At 54.3% G+C, this 17,750-nt stretch overlaps 2 protein-coding genes across 2 annotated transcripts in view; both read left to right on the forward strand.

Moving 5' to 3' along the window:
- LOC116828393 (uncharacterized) overlaps window positions 1-17,750 on the forward strand; it is a 666,188-nt gene that overhangs the window by 456,249 nt on the left and 192,189 nt on the right. The gene's annotated exons all lie outside the window — the stretch shown is intronic.
- Window positions 6,469-14,213, forward strand: LOC142046281 (uncharacterized). Its single transcript, XM_075062095.1, has 5 exons — window positions 6,469-6,492; window positions 11,329-11,455; window positions 12,184-12,285; window positions 13,042-13,759; window positions 13,844-14,213. The coding sequence occupies exons 1-5, from the start codon at window positions 6,469-6,471 to the stop codon at window positions 14,211-14,213; spliced, it is 1,341 nt and encodes a 446-aa protein (XP_074918196.1).

Genomic DNA, 17,750 nt, shown 5'->3' on the forward strand with positions numbered 1-17,750 from the left:
CTGAAATAATAGAAGAATTCCCTATGGGTTAATGACCATCTTTGATCACAGACTCGGATGGCCTGGGACAACTTTAGATTTTAACTTTGGGAGGAGCATATGCGTGTGCTGATGCATTTAATTATTTGCATTCCTTTCCTCCATTTTAAGGAATATATACATAGTTACAGCTGGGTCTCTTTTTGAACCGCATATGGATTAAAAACCTGGGAAATTTAACAGTCTTGTGGAAACTTAATTGCACCTTGGCAGTGACTGTTTCCTTTCTCTCACCTCTGTGGCCAGATAGAAATTCCTAGTGTGGTTTACTGCTCTCCCTCTTGTGTTAGCCTGGGATAACTGCCTGGAAACAAGCGTAGTTACTGCATGTTTATATGTCCCTGCAACTGACAGCAGAATCTGGGCTTGTCTTTGTATAAGGGATGGTGTGAAATGAAACTCCGACGCTGCAAGTGCCTCAAGTCTGTGGGGCTGTTTGAAAGCAGAGCCATGTTTTGGATCCTGAGCCCATCAAGATGACCTTGGCACAATAACGTGGTTGGAAAACTCACAAACATCTCATTCCTTGAGCGTCCCTTGCTGCAGCGAAGCAGTGAGATAAACCCCGGAGGCTTTACTCAGATCTCAGACAATAGAACTCCTCTCTTACAACCTAATTTGGGGTTGAGGAGTTCATAAAATTGAACATCACAAAATAACAGTCAGGGCTGCTGCAAACATTGCTGTATGGACTATTGTGTCACTTTCTTCTTGTCCTTCAAATCACCACACACTGGTCTCCAGGGGTCTGGAGATGTTGGAATGGGACAGGGTCACTTCATTGTTAGGTGGGTTACTTCTTTTTTTTCTGTTGGTGTAACTACTCATTTGGCAGGTTGGTGTTTGTAAACTCCAGGTTCTGCTGCATGGGCAAATTCCCAGGGGCAGGGAGACTGAGTGAAAAATGAGGCCAGATTGTGAGCTCAGGGGCTAAATCTGGCATAATTCTGCTGCAGTGAGGAGTTCTGTAGAAATGCCTTGTTGACACCAGTGGGGTCACCCCCAATTTTGACTCATAGAATATCAGGGTTGGAAGGGACCTCAGGAAGTATCTAGTCCAAACCCCTGCTCAAAGCAGGACCAATTCCCAGACAGATTTTTACCCCAGATCCTGAAGTGGCCCCCTCAAGGATTGAACTTACAACCCTAGGTTTAGCATGCTAATGCTCAAACCATTGAGTTACCTGCCCCCCTGGTCTGTTTCACACCCCTTGTGTCATTTTGGTAGCAGAAAGGAGCCACAAACTGAACAGAACTGGCCCCTAGGGAGCTAAGTTCAGCATAAGAGGGTGCCCTGCCCAGCACTGAGCGACTGAAGGGGCTGTGAGACAGTCCCCAGCAAGGGAACATGGCCAGCAGAGGGAGGGAAAGTGACCAGGAATGCCTGATGCTCTGGCTGTTAATGGCTGACGAATGGCCCATAGAGGGCTGCTGCAGGCAGAGCAGCCCTAAGGCTGCTCTAACTTGCCTGGGAAGTGAAACAGTGGCTTACAGTCACTTCTTTTCACGCCACACCACCACCACACACAGGAATGGAGAACTGGGGCCTGGATGAGGATCCCCCCCCATAGCTGGCCCAATGTGGGGAGTGGCCGGCACCCAGCACCCTCCAGATCACCCCTTCAGAACCTACTCCTAGGTTAATGGGTTTTGTTTACAATGAATAAGCAGTAACGACATAGCTTGGGAGGTAGAATCCCCACTGGTGCGGCCCGTATGCAGGGGCTGTGCTGCAGCCTGTTCCCTTGCCTTTGTTTCGCTGAGTTCCTCCACAGGTAGATTCTCCATCCCTGCGCTTGCCCTCACACAGCACCTGGTCGTCCTGGCCTGTGCACCATGCTGGTCGCTCTTTGAACCGTGCCAGCCACGAGGGCAGCGGGACCCACCTGCCCTGAACACTAAGAGAGCCTGGAGGGTTTTCACCTTCTCTTTCAAGAGCAGCACCTTGTTTGCTTGGTGGTGGGTTGGCACAAGGCAAGACTTCGGGGGAGCCGGTCTCATTTGTTAACAGATGCCTCTGCATCCCCGGTCAGGTTTCCTGACTGATCCAAGCAGCTAGTCAAAGTTCAGAGCCCAGGGGAGGTTCCCATTGGAAGGAGAAATGTCTGGAATCTGAGACAGGCATTGATACAGTCTTGGTTATTTACAAGGAAAGTACAAAGTCCTGCTTCTCTGAACACAGGAGCAACCAAGAACAGGAGGAGCAGTTTCTTCCAGTCCCAAACATCTTTAGCCAACAGGTCCCAGACTCTCTGTAGCTTTCCCAGGGACACATACCACGCTCACTGGCTCCTGCTTGGCTTTCTTGCTTTTTGCCACTGCATCTCTCTCCGTTCTGTGGGCTCTCAGTTTGTGTGTTCCATCTTCCTTCAGACAAACACACACACACCCTGGCCACAATACCCCTACCCACATGGTGCCACTTTCTGGGCAGACTCGATTAGGCCTTGTTTTAGACGTGGCCCCTTCAGATAGTTGCAAGGAACACTTTAAGGGTGCTTTCACCCCTCCCCCACCACCACTCTCAAAGAGGTTTGTGATTCAAGGAGTCACCAGTCCAGTCAGCATAACTGTGTTTTAACTGGAACACATCTTGGTCAGGTTATTCCATAGTTGTCTGTTACAGGATTTCTTGCACCTTCCTCTGAAGCAGCAGGTGCTGGCTGCCGTCAGAGCCAAGACCCTGGATTAGATGAACCTGCTTTCCAGTGATGGCAAACTTGACAACAGAATGATGGTGAGGCTATCTGGAAAAGACCTTCTGAAAAACTACAGAGAGGCAGTATTGTTTAAATGTCAGAACACAGGGCCAGGAGACAGCACTCCTGGGTTCTGATCCTTAGCTCGCTGCATCATCTTGGCCAATTCACTTAATCACTCCGTGCCTCAGTTCCCTACCTGTACAACAGATGGGCTATATTTAGAATTTGTTTTGAGATCTTCAAGCAGAAGGAATGATAGAAACTGGGAAAGCAGGAATGACCAATGGAGACAGACATGTCATCATAAGCAGCAGATTTGACCTGAATGTACAACATGGTCTGGCTGAAGTAAGGCCAGAAGAATCCAGGCTGGCTCCCTCACTCCCCCACAAAGATGTCCCATCCAGGAGAAGGAAGGCGATAGACTCTGTCCCCACAGCTGTGGTGTAAGCACACCTGGAATATAATGTTCAGTTTAGGTCAATGTAGGCTACTTACAAATGGAAGTGAGTTTGAAGCTGAGTGACACAAGTGATGAGGGGGTTGGGATCTGAGCAGTGATCGACAGAGCAGAGCATGTGCCATCTGGCAAAGTGAAGGCTAAGGGGAAACGGAACAGCTGATGTAGGCTGTTAGCACCCAGGCAGGAGAGTTGCTCGACGTGGTGCATGCTGCTGTGAGAGGAAGTTCAGGAAAGGAGAATTTCAGCTGAACGGCAGGGGAGCCTTCCCGACAGGCTGGTAGGATAGTCTCCCAAGCGACAAAACTGGTGAAATACTGATGAAGTCTGCAGGGAACAGCTCTGTGTGGGCAGTGCCGTGGCTGGATGGCTCCAAGGTTATGTCTACACAGCAATTAAACACCCGCAGCTGGCCCAGGTCAGCCCACTTGGGCTCATGGGACTCAGGCTGTGGGGCAGTAAAATTGTTGTGTAGATGTTTGGGCTCAGACCGGGGCTCTGGGACCCTGTGAGGTCCAGCTTCCAGCTACATATCACCAGCTTCCTTTACCTCCTGGCCTCTCCAGCTCGCTGGCCCTGTCTCTACCATTGCTCAAGTCTCCGCCACCACCTTCCTGTTCAGCTCCTCACTCAAAAACCTTGGGGCCACCCGAGTTCTGGGGCATTCCACTAACTCTGAAGGGGTTTACAGGAATGCGCCGGGTGCCTTGTCCTCCAGGACGGTTACTCCACTTGGCTGCATTCACCTTCCAGCCAAGCAGCTGCTGGGCTTTCCCAGGCAATCGGTAGCCTGCGTCACTTCCTAGCGAGGTTGCCGACTGAATGCAGCGATCGGTACAAGATCTGTGGGACCATCTGTTTCCCTGCTATGTAGGCCCGAGGTTCTGAGCCCTCTAAACAAAGCTGTTGACTGGAAGTAAGAGTGAGAGCAACATGCCCAGATAAAGTGGGGCGACTGAGCTGGGCTGGGGGGGGGGAGGACCTTCCTCTTTGAGGCTCTGTCCAATCAGACAAGGAGGCTTGGAGGATGGTCTGTAAGGTCCAACTCAGCACAAGTATGTGCTCTCCGTGAGATATCATCTACCCTAAGGTTTTAGGGCTTCAAGCCCAGGCCCAGGGAAGGTGCAGCGAGCAGCAGCATCTTCAGGAAGTTTTCCTGCTGACTCAGCCTCTGGTGCCCAGAGGGAGCCTAAGCTGGAGTGGGATCTGGGCCACCCTCTGACACGGGGCCGAGCTGGGTGGACGCAATGAGAACATGGCACCTGCCTTTGCCCCGCCCCTCAGTGTAGGGACTCTGCTCCCAGCTCTCGCCTCCCCAGCTACTTATGCCGATGGTGCCCAACAGCTCAGCAGGGCTCAGGCTTGGCAGGGGGATGGAGTCCCCTTGCACCTAGTGCACTATCCGAGTCTCCCTTACAACTTTCTCAGGTGGCCTTATCAGAGCCTGCTGGTGGTGGAGGCAGCTGTAAAACCCCAGTGGGCTTCACTGGAGGAAAAGCATCAAGTCCACAAACTCAAAGGGCCAAATCCTGGGGCAGACAAAATCGCCACTGACTTCAGCGAGAGTTTGACCGCACCCAGGCCTTCAGGGTTTGGTCCGAAAACTTCACCCAAGATCATACACAGATACAAATTATTCTGCCAGCTGAGCCTATGAAATGAGCTGGTGGGATCTAGCTGCCTGATAGGCCAATGCATTAAAGGGATAAAAAAATCCCAGGCAGCACCCGGCTCCCTTGCTGGAATTTTGAAGAGTGTTTTGGCAGGTGACATTTCCCGTTACTCTTGGCCAGCAGCTTCAGAGCCCTGACTGGAACTGTGGCCTCAGTGACACCAATGACAAAACCTCCACTAGCTTCAGTGGGGCCAGAACCCCCCACAATGAGGAAATGGGCCTATCTTAGGGCTTGAGCATTGGGTGTTGGGTTCATAACCACAAGAAGTTACTCAGATGTCAGGTCAGGGGAGAGAAGAACACCAGGAAGCCGGAACATAGGGGCTGATGGTTACGATAATGAAAAACGTTAATAGTAAAGTCTTGTGCCAATCGTTTCAAACCTGTGAGCCTACATCTTAGACACCTAAATACATGTTTAATGTTTATTCTAAATACAATTGGTCAGGCTTTCTGCAGAGCTAAGCACCCAGCACTCCCACTGAGAATGGGTTTGGTCCCTCTGGAAATCAGCCTACTCTCAGATAAGCTGCCTATAAATGCATTCAGGGGCCTGCCTGTGGCTGGAAACACTGGTCTTTTATCATCGGTGGGTCTCAAAGCATATTACAAAGTGGGTAAGTATCAGCGGCCCTGTTTTATAATTGGGGAAACTGAGGCACATGAAGGACTCCTCATAGTGCTGAGATCTCAGGGCACCAGGGAACTGAGGCAGGAAATGTCCGTGATTTGGCAACACTTCTAGGCCCACAACTAGAGGCACAATGCACTGCACCCTGAGGAGGTGGGGTTGAAATATGAGCTCAGGAGATCAGGGCAAATCCCTGGTCTCATCCCCAGGCTCGTTAATGTCCACACCAGGAAGATGGGACCTAGCATTTCGGTCTCATCTGAGCAATTCCCACACACTCAGAGGTGCCCCAAGCCGCCAGTTCAGCGCTGGCCCCAGGGCCCACTCCAGCAGAGGGGCGAGTGAGTGGGACCGGAACAGGTGCTTCAGCTGCTCCCCTCTCCTATCCAGTGCCCAGCTCTCAGCCCAGGCCCGGCTGGGAGATGTAAAATCCCCTCTTCCCATAGGAAGCTGGGGAGGGTCTGTGCTGGGGACTGCGCCTGGCACACGCAGGCATCCCACAGCAAGGCCTGGACAGAAGAACTACATCTCCCAGCGTCCCCCTCTAGCAGCAGCCCACGCGGTCCCTTCCACCAAGGCTCTTACAAAGGGAGCTGGCTCTGATGTAGGGAGATGCCCCTCTGATTTGAGGACCATCTCGGCAGAGGGGGATTTGATCAGCCAAAGCAGTGACCATCTGGAGCTCTGTCTGGGGTGCTCCTGCTAGTCCCCCTCACTGGCTCTGAGGGCCACCCCCTCCCCATATCCCTTGCCCCTGCTATGAGCTGTGACAGCTAATCTTCCCCAGCCCTGTATCCATCAGCTTGTGGACAGGGGCAGGGGGTGGCCTGCACCAGCTGACTGGAAACTGGCTCTTGCAGTCACATGAAAACGAGAGCGATGGAGCCCTGCGAGGTGGAGAGATCTGGGTGAAGGCTGCTGACTGGCTCCCAGCCCCGGACACCTCACCTCAGCTGCCGACATGTCTGAAGGGCTCTCTCGCAAGGTAAGGGTTGGGTGTATGGTCAGACCCGAGCAGCTTGTGGTTACTGGTCCCTGTTGGACAGGATCAATGCCCAAGGTTCCCTGTGGTCATTCCCACTCTTCTTAACCAGACACCCCAAGCTCAGCCAGGCCTCAGCCCCGATTGAGGAGAACAGTCCCCAAGTCATCAGTATGTTTATCATTGTCCCGTTCCCCCCCTCCCGGATGGCCTAGTTCAATGGAGCGAAAAGCCCTGCCCCTATCTGCCTCTCTTAGCAGCTTTCAGACATTGGCAGGTGTCAGTGTCGTGGCCCCAGCACATCACAGACCAGGGCTGCTGCTCGGCCCTGACAGGGGTAAATTAAGCAACGTCTGACATGTCAGTAGGTATCTGATTTGAAAGTGCCGGAGGCCAGGGCTCTGGGAGTCATGGGCAACGTTCCCTGGTGGTTAATTTCCATGCTGGGCAGTGGGGTGGAGGATCTAGACCTGACTGCATGAGTAGGAGCCATTCCTCTGAATCCCCCCAGCATTGCAAGGATTAAAACAACACACCCACATGCACTCTTCACTCCCCATCGGACAGCCTGAGAGACAAGACTTGTGTGGTCCCTTTGCCTGTGTTTTAAACACAAATCTCCAGCCCAGCAACAGGGGACAAAGGACTGGGTAGCTCAGGCAGCTTTGTATATAAATCCCCAGCCTCAGCTGTGCCTTTCCCTCTCTTTGCTCCTATTATGGGGGTTGAGTCTGCCGGGAACAGAGCCTCCCTCAGCTCCCACTAGCTGCACGGGGAGCAGAGCGTGCTCAGGGGGAAAGGTGCACTTCTCAGGATCAGCCCCATTGCCTTATACCCCAGGGACCTGACTGGCTTCTACAGAGCTCTTGTGGTCCTAGGCTTTCGCGTAGGTGGGGAGCCAGGGACAGTCTTTTCTGACCTGCCTGTCCACTGGCTTGAAATGTTCCTCCCTGCCCTTCTCTCTGCATTGATCACTTGCCATGGAATGACAGGTCTTCACATTGCTCGGCAGTTCCATGCCCTGCCCTTCCCGGCTGGTAGAAACAGCGTCAGTGTGCTCTGGCTTTGGGAAAGTGCCTTTCAGTCAAGTCTGTTTGCCACGAGTGGGGCTTTATGTGCAATAGGGACAGGGCACCTTCTCTTTAGGATAGGTCACAAATGGAGCTTTCCATGGCCTCATGAACATTAGACGCGGGAGGAGAGAGAAAAAAGACTGGGATTGTTCAGTTTAAAATAGAGGTGAGTGAGGGGGGATATAACAGAGGTCTATACAATCATGACTGACATGGAGACAGTAAATATATACCCCATTATATAAGACAAGAACCAGGGCCACCCGATGAAATTAATGGGCACCAGGTTTAAACCAAACCAAAGAACATTCTTCTTCAAACAAGCCACAATTAACCTGTGGAACTCATTGCCATGGGATATTGTGAAGGCCAAAAGTACAACTGGATTCAAAAATGAATTAGATAAGTTCATAGCAGATAGATCCATCAACAGCTGTTAGCCAAGATGGTCACGGACGTAACACCATGATCTAGGTGTCCCTAACCCGCCAACTGCCAGAAGCATCTGGCACTGGCCCCTGTCAGAGAAAGGATACTGGGGTAGATGCATAGGCGCCAACTCCATGGGTGCTTCGAGGCTGGAGCATCCATGGGGAAAAAATGGTGGGTGCTTAGCACCCACCAGCAGCCCCTCTATCAGCTCCTTCCCACCCCCCAGCACCTCCCACCCACCGGCAAGTCCCACTGATCATCCCCTCCCCCACCGCCTCCTGCATGCCATGATCAGCTGTTTCGCAGCATGCAGGAGGCTAGGGGGGAGGCAAGCAAGGATGAGGCACGCTCAAGGGGGGGGGAACTGGGCAGGAAGAGGCGGTGCAGGATGGAGCAGGGGCAGGAACAGATGGGGCAGGGGTGGAGTCTTGGGGGAAAGGGTGGAGTGGGGATAAGGCCTGGGGCACAGCTGGATGTCAAGCACCCCCGGAACTTTGGAAAGTCGGTGTCTGTGGCTAGATGGACCATTTGTCTGACCCAGTATGGCCATTCTTATGTTTTTAATATTCTGTTAAGTAATTGAGTCCATCTATGACATTGCAAAATTGTTTCTTATTGTACATGAATGGGCAGATCTCAGTTATCTGGCTAGGGTGAAATTCACGCTGTGCAGGGGACCAGCACAAACGGAACTTGAGTGGTGCATAGATCTTGTAGGGCTGAAATGGTATGTAACTGGTCTTTGTGCTGGTCCCTACAGGGGCTGAACTTCACCTGTACTTTTCTCACCGGTTCTGAACCTTATTCAGTTCTTGGCCTCAAGAATATCCTGTGCCAATGAGTTCCACAGATTAATTAGATGTTGCATTTTTAAAAAAAGGGGTGTCTTTGTATCCTTTGTAAATCTATTGCCCTTTCTCTCTCCCCATCCTTTCTAAAGAGAGGTTTCTAATAGGACAGGGGGTCTCAAGGGTTATCATCATCCCGCACTCTCAGATGGTGACCTCCAGACCCAAATCCAGCACTGTCCCTGCAGCACCTTGGGTATGTAGAAAAATCAGGGTAAGAGATTGGTAAGGAGACAAGACGGAAGGAAGCTTGTTGAATGCGATCTAGTTAATGGCCAACCGGGACCTATGGTTAGGCAAGGAGTGAATGGGCAGGGCCAGAAAGATTCTAATCCCATTCACTTCACTGGAGCTATCCCAGGGATGAATCTGACCCAGCGTTTTGCCCATCTCCATCATAGACGATAAACTTCCCAAGCTCCCCTTCCACAAAGGTTTGGGGAGATCCCCAGCGGGCCTCTGGCAGATGCGCCGAAAGTCCAAGGCAGTGCTGGGATTGTGTCTAGACAGAGGCTCTGCTCTTCACCCACTCCCTAGCTCTCTTTGAGAGAGGGATACGGGGGGCAGAAGGGTCTGACTTGGCTTCCATAGCAGCAAACCCAGCATTTGGCGCTGGCCCGGGGCCCATCTTTTCAAAAGGCAAAAGTGGGACATGTGCAGGAGCCCCGCCCCCCTCTGTGGCCCCGCACCTGCTCTGGCTTTTCCTCTCTAGACCCTGCCCCCTGCTCCTCCTCTTCCCCCCAAGGCCCTGCCCTCTGGCCAGGAGAGAAACCTGAGCTGGGGAGTGATAAGAGCTGTCCAGGGAGCAGGGCTGCTGTGGGGAACCCTGGATCCTCCACCTGTCCTGGGTGTGGGGCCTGAAAGCAGCCCCGGCCTGTGTCCTCACCCCTGGGGTGGGCTGTCAGAACCTGCCCTTGAGCCATTGCTGCGGCAGCTAACGGAGCAGCCGCACTGACCTTGAACCTTTATCTCATTCGCTGATGTGACAGCGAGCGGGTGGGTCCCGTCTTCCTCTCGGCGTCTCGTCTCAGCTGGCCTGGTGCCACGGCTCACTTGCCCCTGCGCACACTGAGCCAGCCCCCCTCCCCGCACAGGATAAAACGGGGGAAAGGAAGAGGGGCCTGCGCTGAGATCTGGCAGGCTGTTTGGGGGAGCCCCTGGTGCTTGGGGTAGTTCAGAATAGACTGGGCAGAGGGAAATACTCCCCACCGGACAGACCCAGTTCTCCTGACTCCTCATTCAATCCTGAAGCAGATCGGATGCTCACTGACCCAAGGAACCGGAAAAATGGCTGAGTAAGAACCTTAGGCTTTGGCCTGTTCTCATTAGGGCTGCGGCAGACGGATCCACCCCTACTTTGCCCCCAGATTCTCAAGACTGGGGTTGGGAGGAACCCACAGCTCACTGAATCGAGCAGTGCCAGGAACGAGTATAGCGGCTAGTCATAGATTGGTGGCAAAGTGTGATCCTGGCACAGGAGCGATGGAAACTCCCTAAAAATGGGGGGCCACTGTCGTCCAAACCTTGGCCCTGCCCCATCCCCCCAAACTCCCACTCCTGCTGCCCCTTCTCCCCAAGGCCCTGCCTCCGCCACCCTTCTCCCCAAGAACCCACCCCTGCTCCACCCACCCCCCATCACTCACCCATAGGGCTGACAGAAAGGCCCTCCCACTTTGAAAGTGATGGGGCCATGGTCCCCTGGCTCCCCTGGCTGTTCCGATGCCCCTGTCCTGGCATCCTGGCCAAATTCCAGCTCTGATCATTCTATCCAGCCTCCCCGAATTCCCCCGGCCACTTCAGCAGGAGACAAGATTCTTCATACTTCCTGCCCCAGCCACAGGTCCACGCTGTTGAGGTGAAATGCCCTGGGAAGTCTCCACTGTCAGTTATCTGTTTGGCAGGCTGGAAAGGCCCCTGGATGGTTCGCTGCCCCGGGATCCATTGGGTTGAACAAGAGGGGAACTGAAAAAAAATCCAGAAACTGGCAAAAGCTGAGGTCTTAAAACATGCCAAGAGACAAAGGCAGGGGTTAAAAAAAGCAGGTCTGATTTCAGTGTGACTCCGTCCTGCTGCCATCTCCCTTTTCTCCCCGTCTGGGCCAGTCACTCCTCGTGCCGGCTGTTGGCAGTACAGTCGCTCATAGCACCTAGAGGCCACAGCTGAAAGAGACTGACCCTTCCCCAAAGACCGCAGTCTAACAGACAACACAAGCAATGGCTGGAAGGGGAAACAGAGGCACAGCAAGAGGGAGGGACTTGTACAAATCGCCCAGCAAGTCAGCAGAATAGCCAGGAACTGAGCCCAGTTTTCCTGTATCCCAGCCCAGCCCTCTGTCCATTGAATCATATCTTGTCTTAAAATTGGATTGTGCATGCCCGGGGACAGGACTATGTCTCCCCATGCGTTTGTTTGAGGGCCCATGTGCGATTGGGTGCTGCTGTCCTATGAAACTAATCATACCACACGTGCGCTCGTTGCTGTTTCAGGTCCCGGTGATGTTTGACGACGTTGCTGTCTGTTTCTCTGAGGAGGAGTGGGAGATTTTGGCAGAATGGCAGAGGGAGCTTTACAAGGAGGTGATGAAGGAGAACCTGGAGACTGTGCTTTCTCTAGGTAAGGCACCAATCTGCCTTCCCTGTACCCGGTCCCTCCCTCCTGCGTTACTTTGGGCAGGATTCTCTAGTGTTTTGTGTTGTTACACTGTAATGAACTGGCTTGGGTGCGAAGGTGCACACTGCCCTCTAGTGGATGGGACTAGAACTGGCCAACTGTGTGTCCTAGGGCCCATACTGCTAACAGCTAAATGAGATTGTCCTTTGGCTCAGGTAGTAGAAGACTGTGATTTTGGAGCAGGGGGATCCATATCCTAGTGCCATCCCACCTCCAAATTCCAGCTGGCTGTAACAAGCAAACTAGTTAGAACAGTGAAGTCCCCAATGGCCCTGGGTTTGTTACAATGCACGTGTAGAGTTCTACACGCTCCTTCTCACATTCCTCCCAGCAACATTCAAGGACATTAAAAAATCTCTCTCTAGTGTAACAAAATGTCCCCCAGCTAAACTCCCACTGCGGGGCCTGAGTGATTAGACTGAGTGGAAGAAGGGCGTCTCAAGAAAGAGCCGGCGTTACCAACTCACGTGATATCATCATGCAGCTTGTGATATTTGCTGTTCTTCTTAAAGCCCCAACTCCTGGAATCAGGTGATTACATGAGAGTCTCAGCTTTCCTTAAAAGAAAAAGTAAGTTTCTAGCCCTCCTGTTCACGGAGAAAAGCTCTGCTGAGTTTCTCAGAGACTCCTCAGTCTGAACCCTAAAGCTTGTCATCGTCTTTCTCGGGAAGGATTCCAGATCCCCAGGCCAGATGTCATTTCCCTGATGGAGCGAGGGGGCGAGGACTGTGTCGAGTATCCCAAGGACTCTGCACCTAAGACCCACTTTGAGGGTGAGTGTGTGGCTCACAAGGTTCTGTGGGCAAATCTGACGAGGGTCTAGTTCTCTCTCCTAAAGGTTTTGCACAGGCTATGTCAGGGGTGGCCGAACTGCAGCATGTTCCCCACAGGCCCCCCCATACATCGCCTCTGGCTTCTGCCACACGGGGGGGGGGGGGGGTGTCTCAGGAATTCAGTCCCGGGGAGGGATGTCTGTTGGGGCTTGGGGCTTCAGCAGGAGCCCCAGCAAGTGAACCCCATCTCTCAAATGTCTGAAGATTGTTGTCTGCGGCTCGGAAGGCCAGTAAGTTTGGCCACCTCTGGGCTACTACAAAATCTATACCCAGCATCTCAGACAAATCCTGGTGGAGCGGGACCATATTCCCACGCTTACCTCTAGGAAGCCCAGGGGTTGAATTGTAGTGGGACATGGTGAGTGATACGGTGGCTGCATTTATAAAATCCTGGGCTCTGAGATCCAAGGCCGTAATCCTCAAATGAGTGCAGGCCACTCCCACAGCCACCCCGGCCCCAGGACTTGGGTTACCCCTGAACTGGTAAGACAGAGCAATGTCCCAAGAATCTTTAACTAATGCTCAGTGATGGACCTGCCCCCACTGTTCAAGCTTCCTCCCACCCGAGGAGGTGAGTGGCCAGGACAGTGCCCCCAACGGGGGTTTGCAGCACGCGGACTGAGCAGTGAGGGGCTGGGGCGGGGGCTGGGCTGTTTCAGCGAGTCAGTGGCATCATGCTGTATTTGAACCTTTCAGGAAATGGCTTTCTAGGCCCTGACGAAAAAGCGGACGCCATCAATCGGGCTGCTGAGCAGCCGCAGCAGCCTAGAGAAGCCCCCTCTCTACCCAACTGTGATGCACGTGTCCAGTGGGGCCGTAGCAGCTGCAGTGAGTTTGGACCACAGGCTAAGCCTGGCTGCCAGCTGGGGAAGGCTCCTGAGTTCCTGGGCTGCTGGGGAACTGGCTCTGGAGCAATACACAATGGGCATGAGGACACCTCCGGGCTGCCGCCGAACCACCAGCAGAGCCAGGCAGAGAAGCAGCAGCACCGGCGCCCCAGAGGTAAGGGCAGCGTGGCCGCACAGCACCTCCCGAGAGCTGAGTGGGAGGTGAGGCCGTTGCAGTGCCCCCCTTGCGTGAAGAGCTTCACCCCCCGGCCCAGACTCACCGAGCACCTGCGGACGCACTCGGGCGACAGGCCCTGCAAGTGCCTGGACTGCGGCAAGACCTTCGGCAAGCACTTGGTCTTCGTGGTGCACCGCCGCAACCACACGGGCGAGCACCCCTTCCCGTGCCCGGCCTGCGAGAAGCGCTTCAGCCACTGCTCCCACTTGATGGTGCACCAGCGCATCCACGGGGACGAGTGCTCCTACCCCTGCGCCGACTGCCACAAGAGCTTCATCAGCAAGTCCCGGCTCACGGTTCACCGGCGCACGCACACCGGCGAGCAGCCCTACGCCTGCGCCGAGTGCCAGCGACGCTTCAGCCACCACTCCCATCTCATCGTGCACCAGCGCACGCACACGGGCGAGAAGCCCTATACCTGCACCCAGTGCAGGAAGAGCTTCATCAAGCGATGCAACCTCCAGGTGCACCAGCGCACGCACACCAGGGAGAAACCATACTGCTGCATCGAGTGTGACAGGACCTTCATCCAGCACTCCAACCTGGTGCTGCACCTGCGCACCCACTCCGGCGAGCGCCCCTACCACTGTGCCCAGTGCCAGAAGGGATTCATCTGCCACACCCAGCTCATGGTGCACCAGCGCATCCATACTGGGGAGCGCCCCTACCGCTGCCTCAAGTGCGGCAAGGGCTTCCACCAGCTGACCAACCTGACCACTCACCAGCGAACTCACCTGGCGGAGAGGGCCCTGCCGTGCAGTCAGCCTGCCCGTGCCTTGCTTAGCCCCAGGGAAAGCACCTAGGAGGGACGCAGCCGACGGGGTCAGAGGCTGTTGGAGCCTGCTCCTGTTCAGCCAGGCCTACGTTCCTCTGGAAACTGGGCAACATCCAGCCAAGCACCATACCTTCCCCAGTCCCCAGAGCGTGGCACGGGACCATGTAACACCAGGGATCCCTGCTGCCACTGGGCCCCTGGGGACAGCCACACTCTGAATGCTTTAATGGCAGCTGCGAGCTTCCCCCAGCATCTGTTGTTATCCTGCAAGGGACCGCGGCAGTGATAGGGAGGGTCTGTCTCTCGGCCAGACTTACAAGGAAATTCCTAGTTAATCCTGCCAGGGTAGTCTCAGCTCAGCCGCTCAGCGTGCCCGGGTAGACGGTAGCATGCATGTGGGGTGGGGGTCTCCGTCACAGCACCACAGGCTTCTCTGTGAACAAGTGTGAGCACACACGTGGCCCTGTCCCGCTGCTCCGATTATTTCTTTGTATTGCAGAATCATCTAGTCCTGGGCCAGGTGCCCCAACAAGCTTACTGCTAAGAGAGGAGAAAACAAATGGCTAGAGACAGACAGGCAGACGGGCCGGGGAGCCCAGGGAAACAATGAGTTGGTACTGGTCAGTGGGCAGCACACCCACTGCCGAACCGGTGCCAGGTTTCCTATAGCCTTTTCATCTCCCACAGGACCTTTCATCTATCTATGACCTTTACCAGGGGCAGCTCTAGCTTTTTTGCTGCCTCAAGCACGGCAGGCAGGCTGCCTTTAGCAGCCCGCCTGCCGGAGGTCCCCAGTCCCACGGATTCGGCAGCTTGCCTGCGGGAGGTCCCCAGTCCCACGGATTCAGCATCATGCCTGTGGGAGGTCCCCAGTCCTGGCGATTGGGCAGCTTGCCTGCGGGATGTCCCCGGTCCTGGCGATTCAGCAGCTTGCCTGCGGGATGTCCCCAGTCCTGGCGATTCAGCAGCTTGCCTGCGGGAGGTCCCCGGTCCTGGCGATTTGGCAGCTTGCCTGCGGGAGGCCCCCGGTCCCACGGATTCGGCAGCTTGCCTGCGGGAGGTCCCCCATCCTGGCGATTCAGCGGCTTGCCTGCGGGAGGTCCCCAGTCCCATGATTCGGTGGCTTGCCTGCAGGAGGTCCCCGGTCCTGCGGATTCGGCAGTTTGCCAGTGGGAGGCCCCCGGTCCCACGGATTTGGCAGCTTGCCTGCGGGAGGCCCCCGGTCCCACGGATTCAGTGGCTTGCCTGCAGGAGGCCCCTGGTCCCATGGATTCGGCGTACCCACCGCCGAATTGCCGCCGTCTCCGCAGGACTGGCAGACCTCCCCACCACGCTTGGCTGCCGCTGCCCTTTATCTCCTTCGCTGCAGCGAGCCTTGCACACAGGCTCGGGGGCCCTAGCTCCTCGCGCTTGCTCCTTCTTGCACTTGTAATGCCTCCAGCACTGGACAACCCACCCAAGGAAGGGCTCAGTCGTAGTTTATCTGCATTGAGCTCCACTCCCTAGGCCCTGCATTGCCCTCTGCTTGAGCTAGCACACATTAGCCAGACTGGGCTGCTGCTCTGTCTGAGTCCCATTGCTGTCTGGGAGGCAGGGGTGGGGGGTGCACTGCAGATGCATTAGGTCCTCCAGCTGGGCTCTCCGTCTGGGCACCAGGGCGCTTCCTTCCCAACCAGGCTGCTGGCAGCCTGTGCTGCTTTAGTTTTTGCTCACCTCACAACACGCTACCTCAACTCGCTCAGCAACCAAGCTAGAGCTACCTCATCCCCCTTCAGTCCCAGCCTCCTGGCACGTGTTCCTCTCTGGGGAGTCTTCTCTTAGCAGACATGTTGCCAAATGGCTGCTCCCAAACACAACACAGGCTCAGCGTCAGTCCTTACCAATGGGGGGGCATCCAGACCCGGGAAAATATATGTAACCCTTCTGCCCCTCTGAGCTGGCAGCAGCAAGGGCCGGGTTCAGTATCCAGGGGTTCCGTTTCAGTAACACAAGGCATAACCGGCTCGAGCCCCCACCCAGTGACCTGGGACACTTACATACCACACCCCCCTGGGCACCTCTAGGAGGCAATACTTCCCCTCTCGCAAGCACTGGAGTCCTGAGTTAAAAAATCTTCTTAATAGAAGGAACGGAATACAATGCGGCAACCCATGGAGAAAACACCACAAACCAGGTAGGAACAGCAACGATAACTAAAACCCACCTCCAGTTACGTTTGGCTCAATTTCCTTTGCCCCTTAGTGTCTTAATCCAATCACTCCCAAAGTCCACAACCCAAAAGTCAGGGTAAGTCCACACAGCGGTGTATAAGGGGCAGCCTTAACGGCCAGGTGCCAACTTGCTGCCGCCCTCCATGAATATGCTGCTGCACTTCACACGACCAGCTCCACCACATCCGCGGTGCATGTCCCTGCCAGCTCGCCCCTGAAACCGCTTCCTCTGCTCACGGTTTCCAAGGCCTGCTCCAGACTTCTCTGCTCTGCCAGCTGCTAACGATAGACTTCAGACTCTCCGAGCTATGAAACCAGCACTCAGGGAGTCCTCAAGTTTCAGACTCTTTCAGTGATTCAGCTTGTAGGGAGCCCTGGTGCACCATTGTCCCACATAATTCAGCTCAGCAGTCTCTAGATGGACCTCCTAATAGAATCAAAATTAGCTCACCTCTTTACTAGGAGAAGAGAAGAATTGCAATTTGGTGTTCCACACCTCAAAAGGGACCCATGCCACAGGTAACCACACGAACACCACGTGAGCCCGCTCTCTGATGTCCAGCATAGGTTATTGGAACCCATGTTCCAGGTTTAGCAAGTACCACCAATCAGACGAGGTTGAGTTCATTCTCGTCACAAAAGCTTCTCACAGCTCCCCATATGCCACACAATCAGGGTACAAAACTTTTGGTTTTTCCTCTGCCCAATAACAAAGAAACTTGTGGATCCCAGATGCTGTAAATACAACCCATCCCAAGCTGCCATGTGGGGTGTATGCTAGTGGGGGGGGGGGTTGGATGCGAATGCATTCTAAAGATAATTTTCACACCTGCTACCAATTCCCGCAATCAGATGTCACGGTAGCGTCACCTGACTGCTTACATATACAGCCACCTTTTCCTTGCACAGGCCCTGCTTGGTCCAGCCAGTTCATCCCCCCTACCCCTGCTAGGCAGACATGCTAATCACCTGCCTCCTGTTACAAGACTTGGGGGGAGACCCCCTAGTTGGCTAGCAGCGTATTAGGGCATTTTCACTCACCCTTAGGACACTGATGATGACGAGATGTCTCTTGGCGCTCAGCTATATGAACCTGCAATATCCAAATGCAATTGATGTCACCCGTTTTACTGGGATTTAGAATCCCAAAAGTTGGTGATAGAAGGACCTAGTGAAATCACATCATGTTTATCCGGAAGGACAACACAAAGCTATTCCCTGCTCTGTATTCTCCATGCCTTTGCCAGGCCAGGCTTCAGTGACTTCAGAGACAGGGCTTCCACTGCTTCTCTTGGGCAGCCCCAGGCTCTGGGTGTCCCTAAAGCTCTGACTACTAGAACCTGGGACTGCCTAAC

This window comes from Chelonoidis abingdonii, chromosome 2 (assembly GCF_003597395.2).
Source record: "Chelonoidis abingdonii isolate Lonesome George chromosome 2, CheloAbing_2.0, whole genome shotgun sequence".
Lineage (NCBI taxonomy): Eukaryota > Metazoa > Chordata > Testudines > Testudinidae > Chelonoidis > Chelonoidis abingdonii.

What these genes read in the sequence shown, in the direction of transcription:
- LOC142046281 (XM_075062095.1), top strand. Translation starts at nt 6,469, where the DNA reads ATGTCTGAAGGGCTCTCTCGCAAG. An exon ending in ACCTAAGACCCACTTTGAGG is followed by an intron (nt 12,286 to 13,041) that starts GTGAGTGTGTGG and finishes TGAACCTTTCAG; the next exon opens with GAAATGGCTTTCTAGGCCCT. An exon ending in TACGCCTGCGCCGAGTGCCA is followed by an intron (nt 13,760 to 13,843) that starts GCGACGCTTCAG and finishes CACCCAGTGCAG; the next exon opens with GAAGAGCTTCATCAAGCGAT.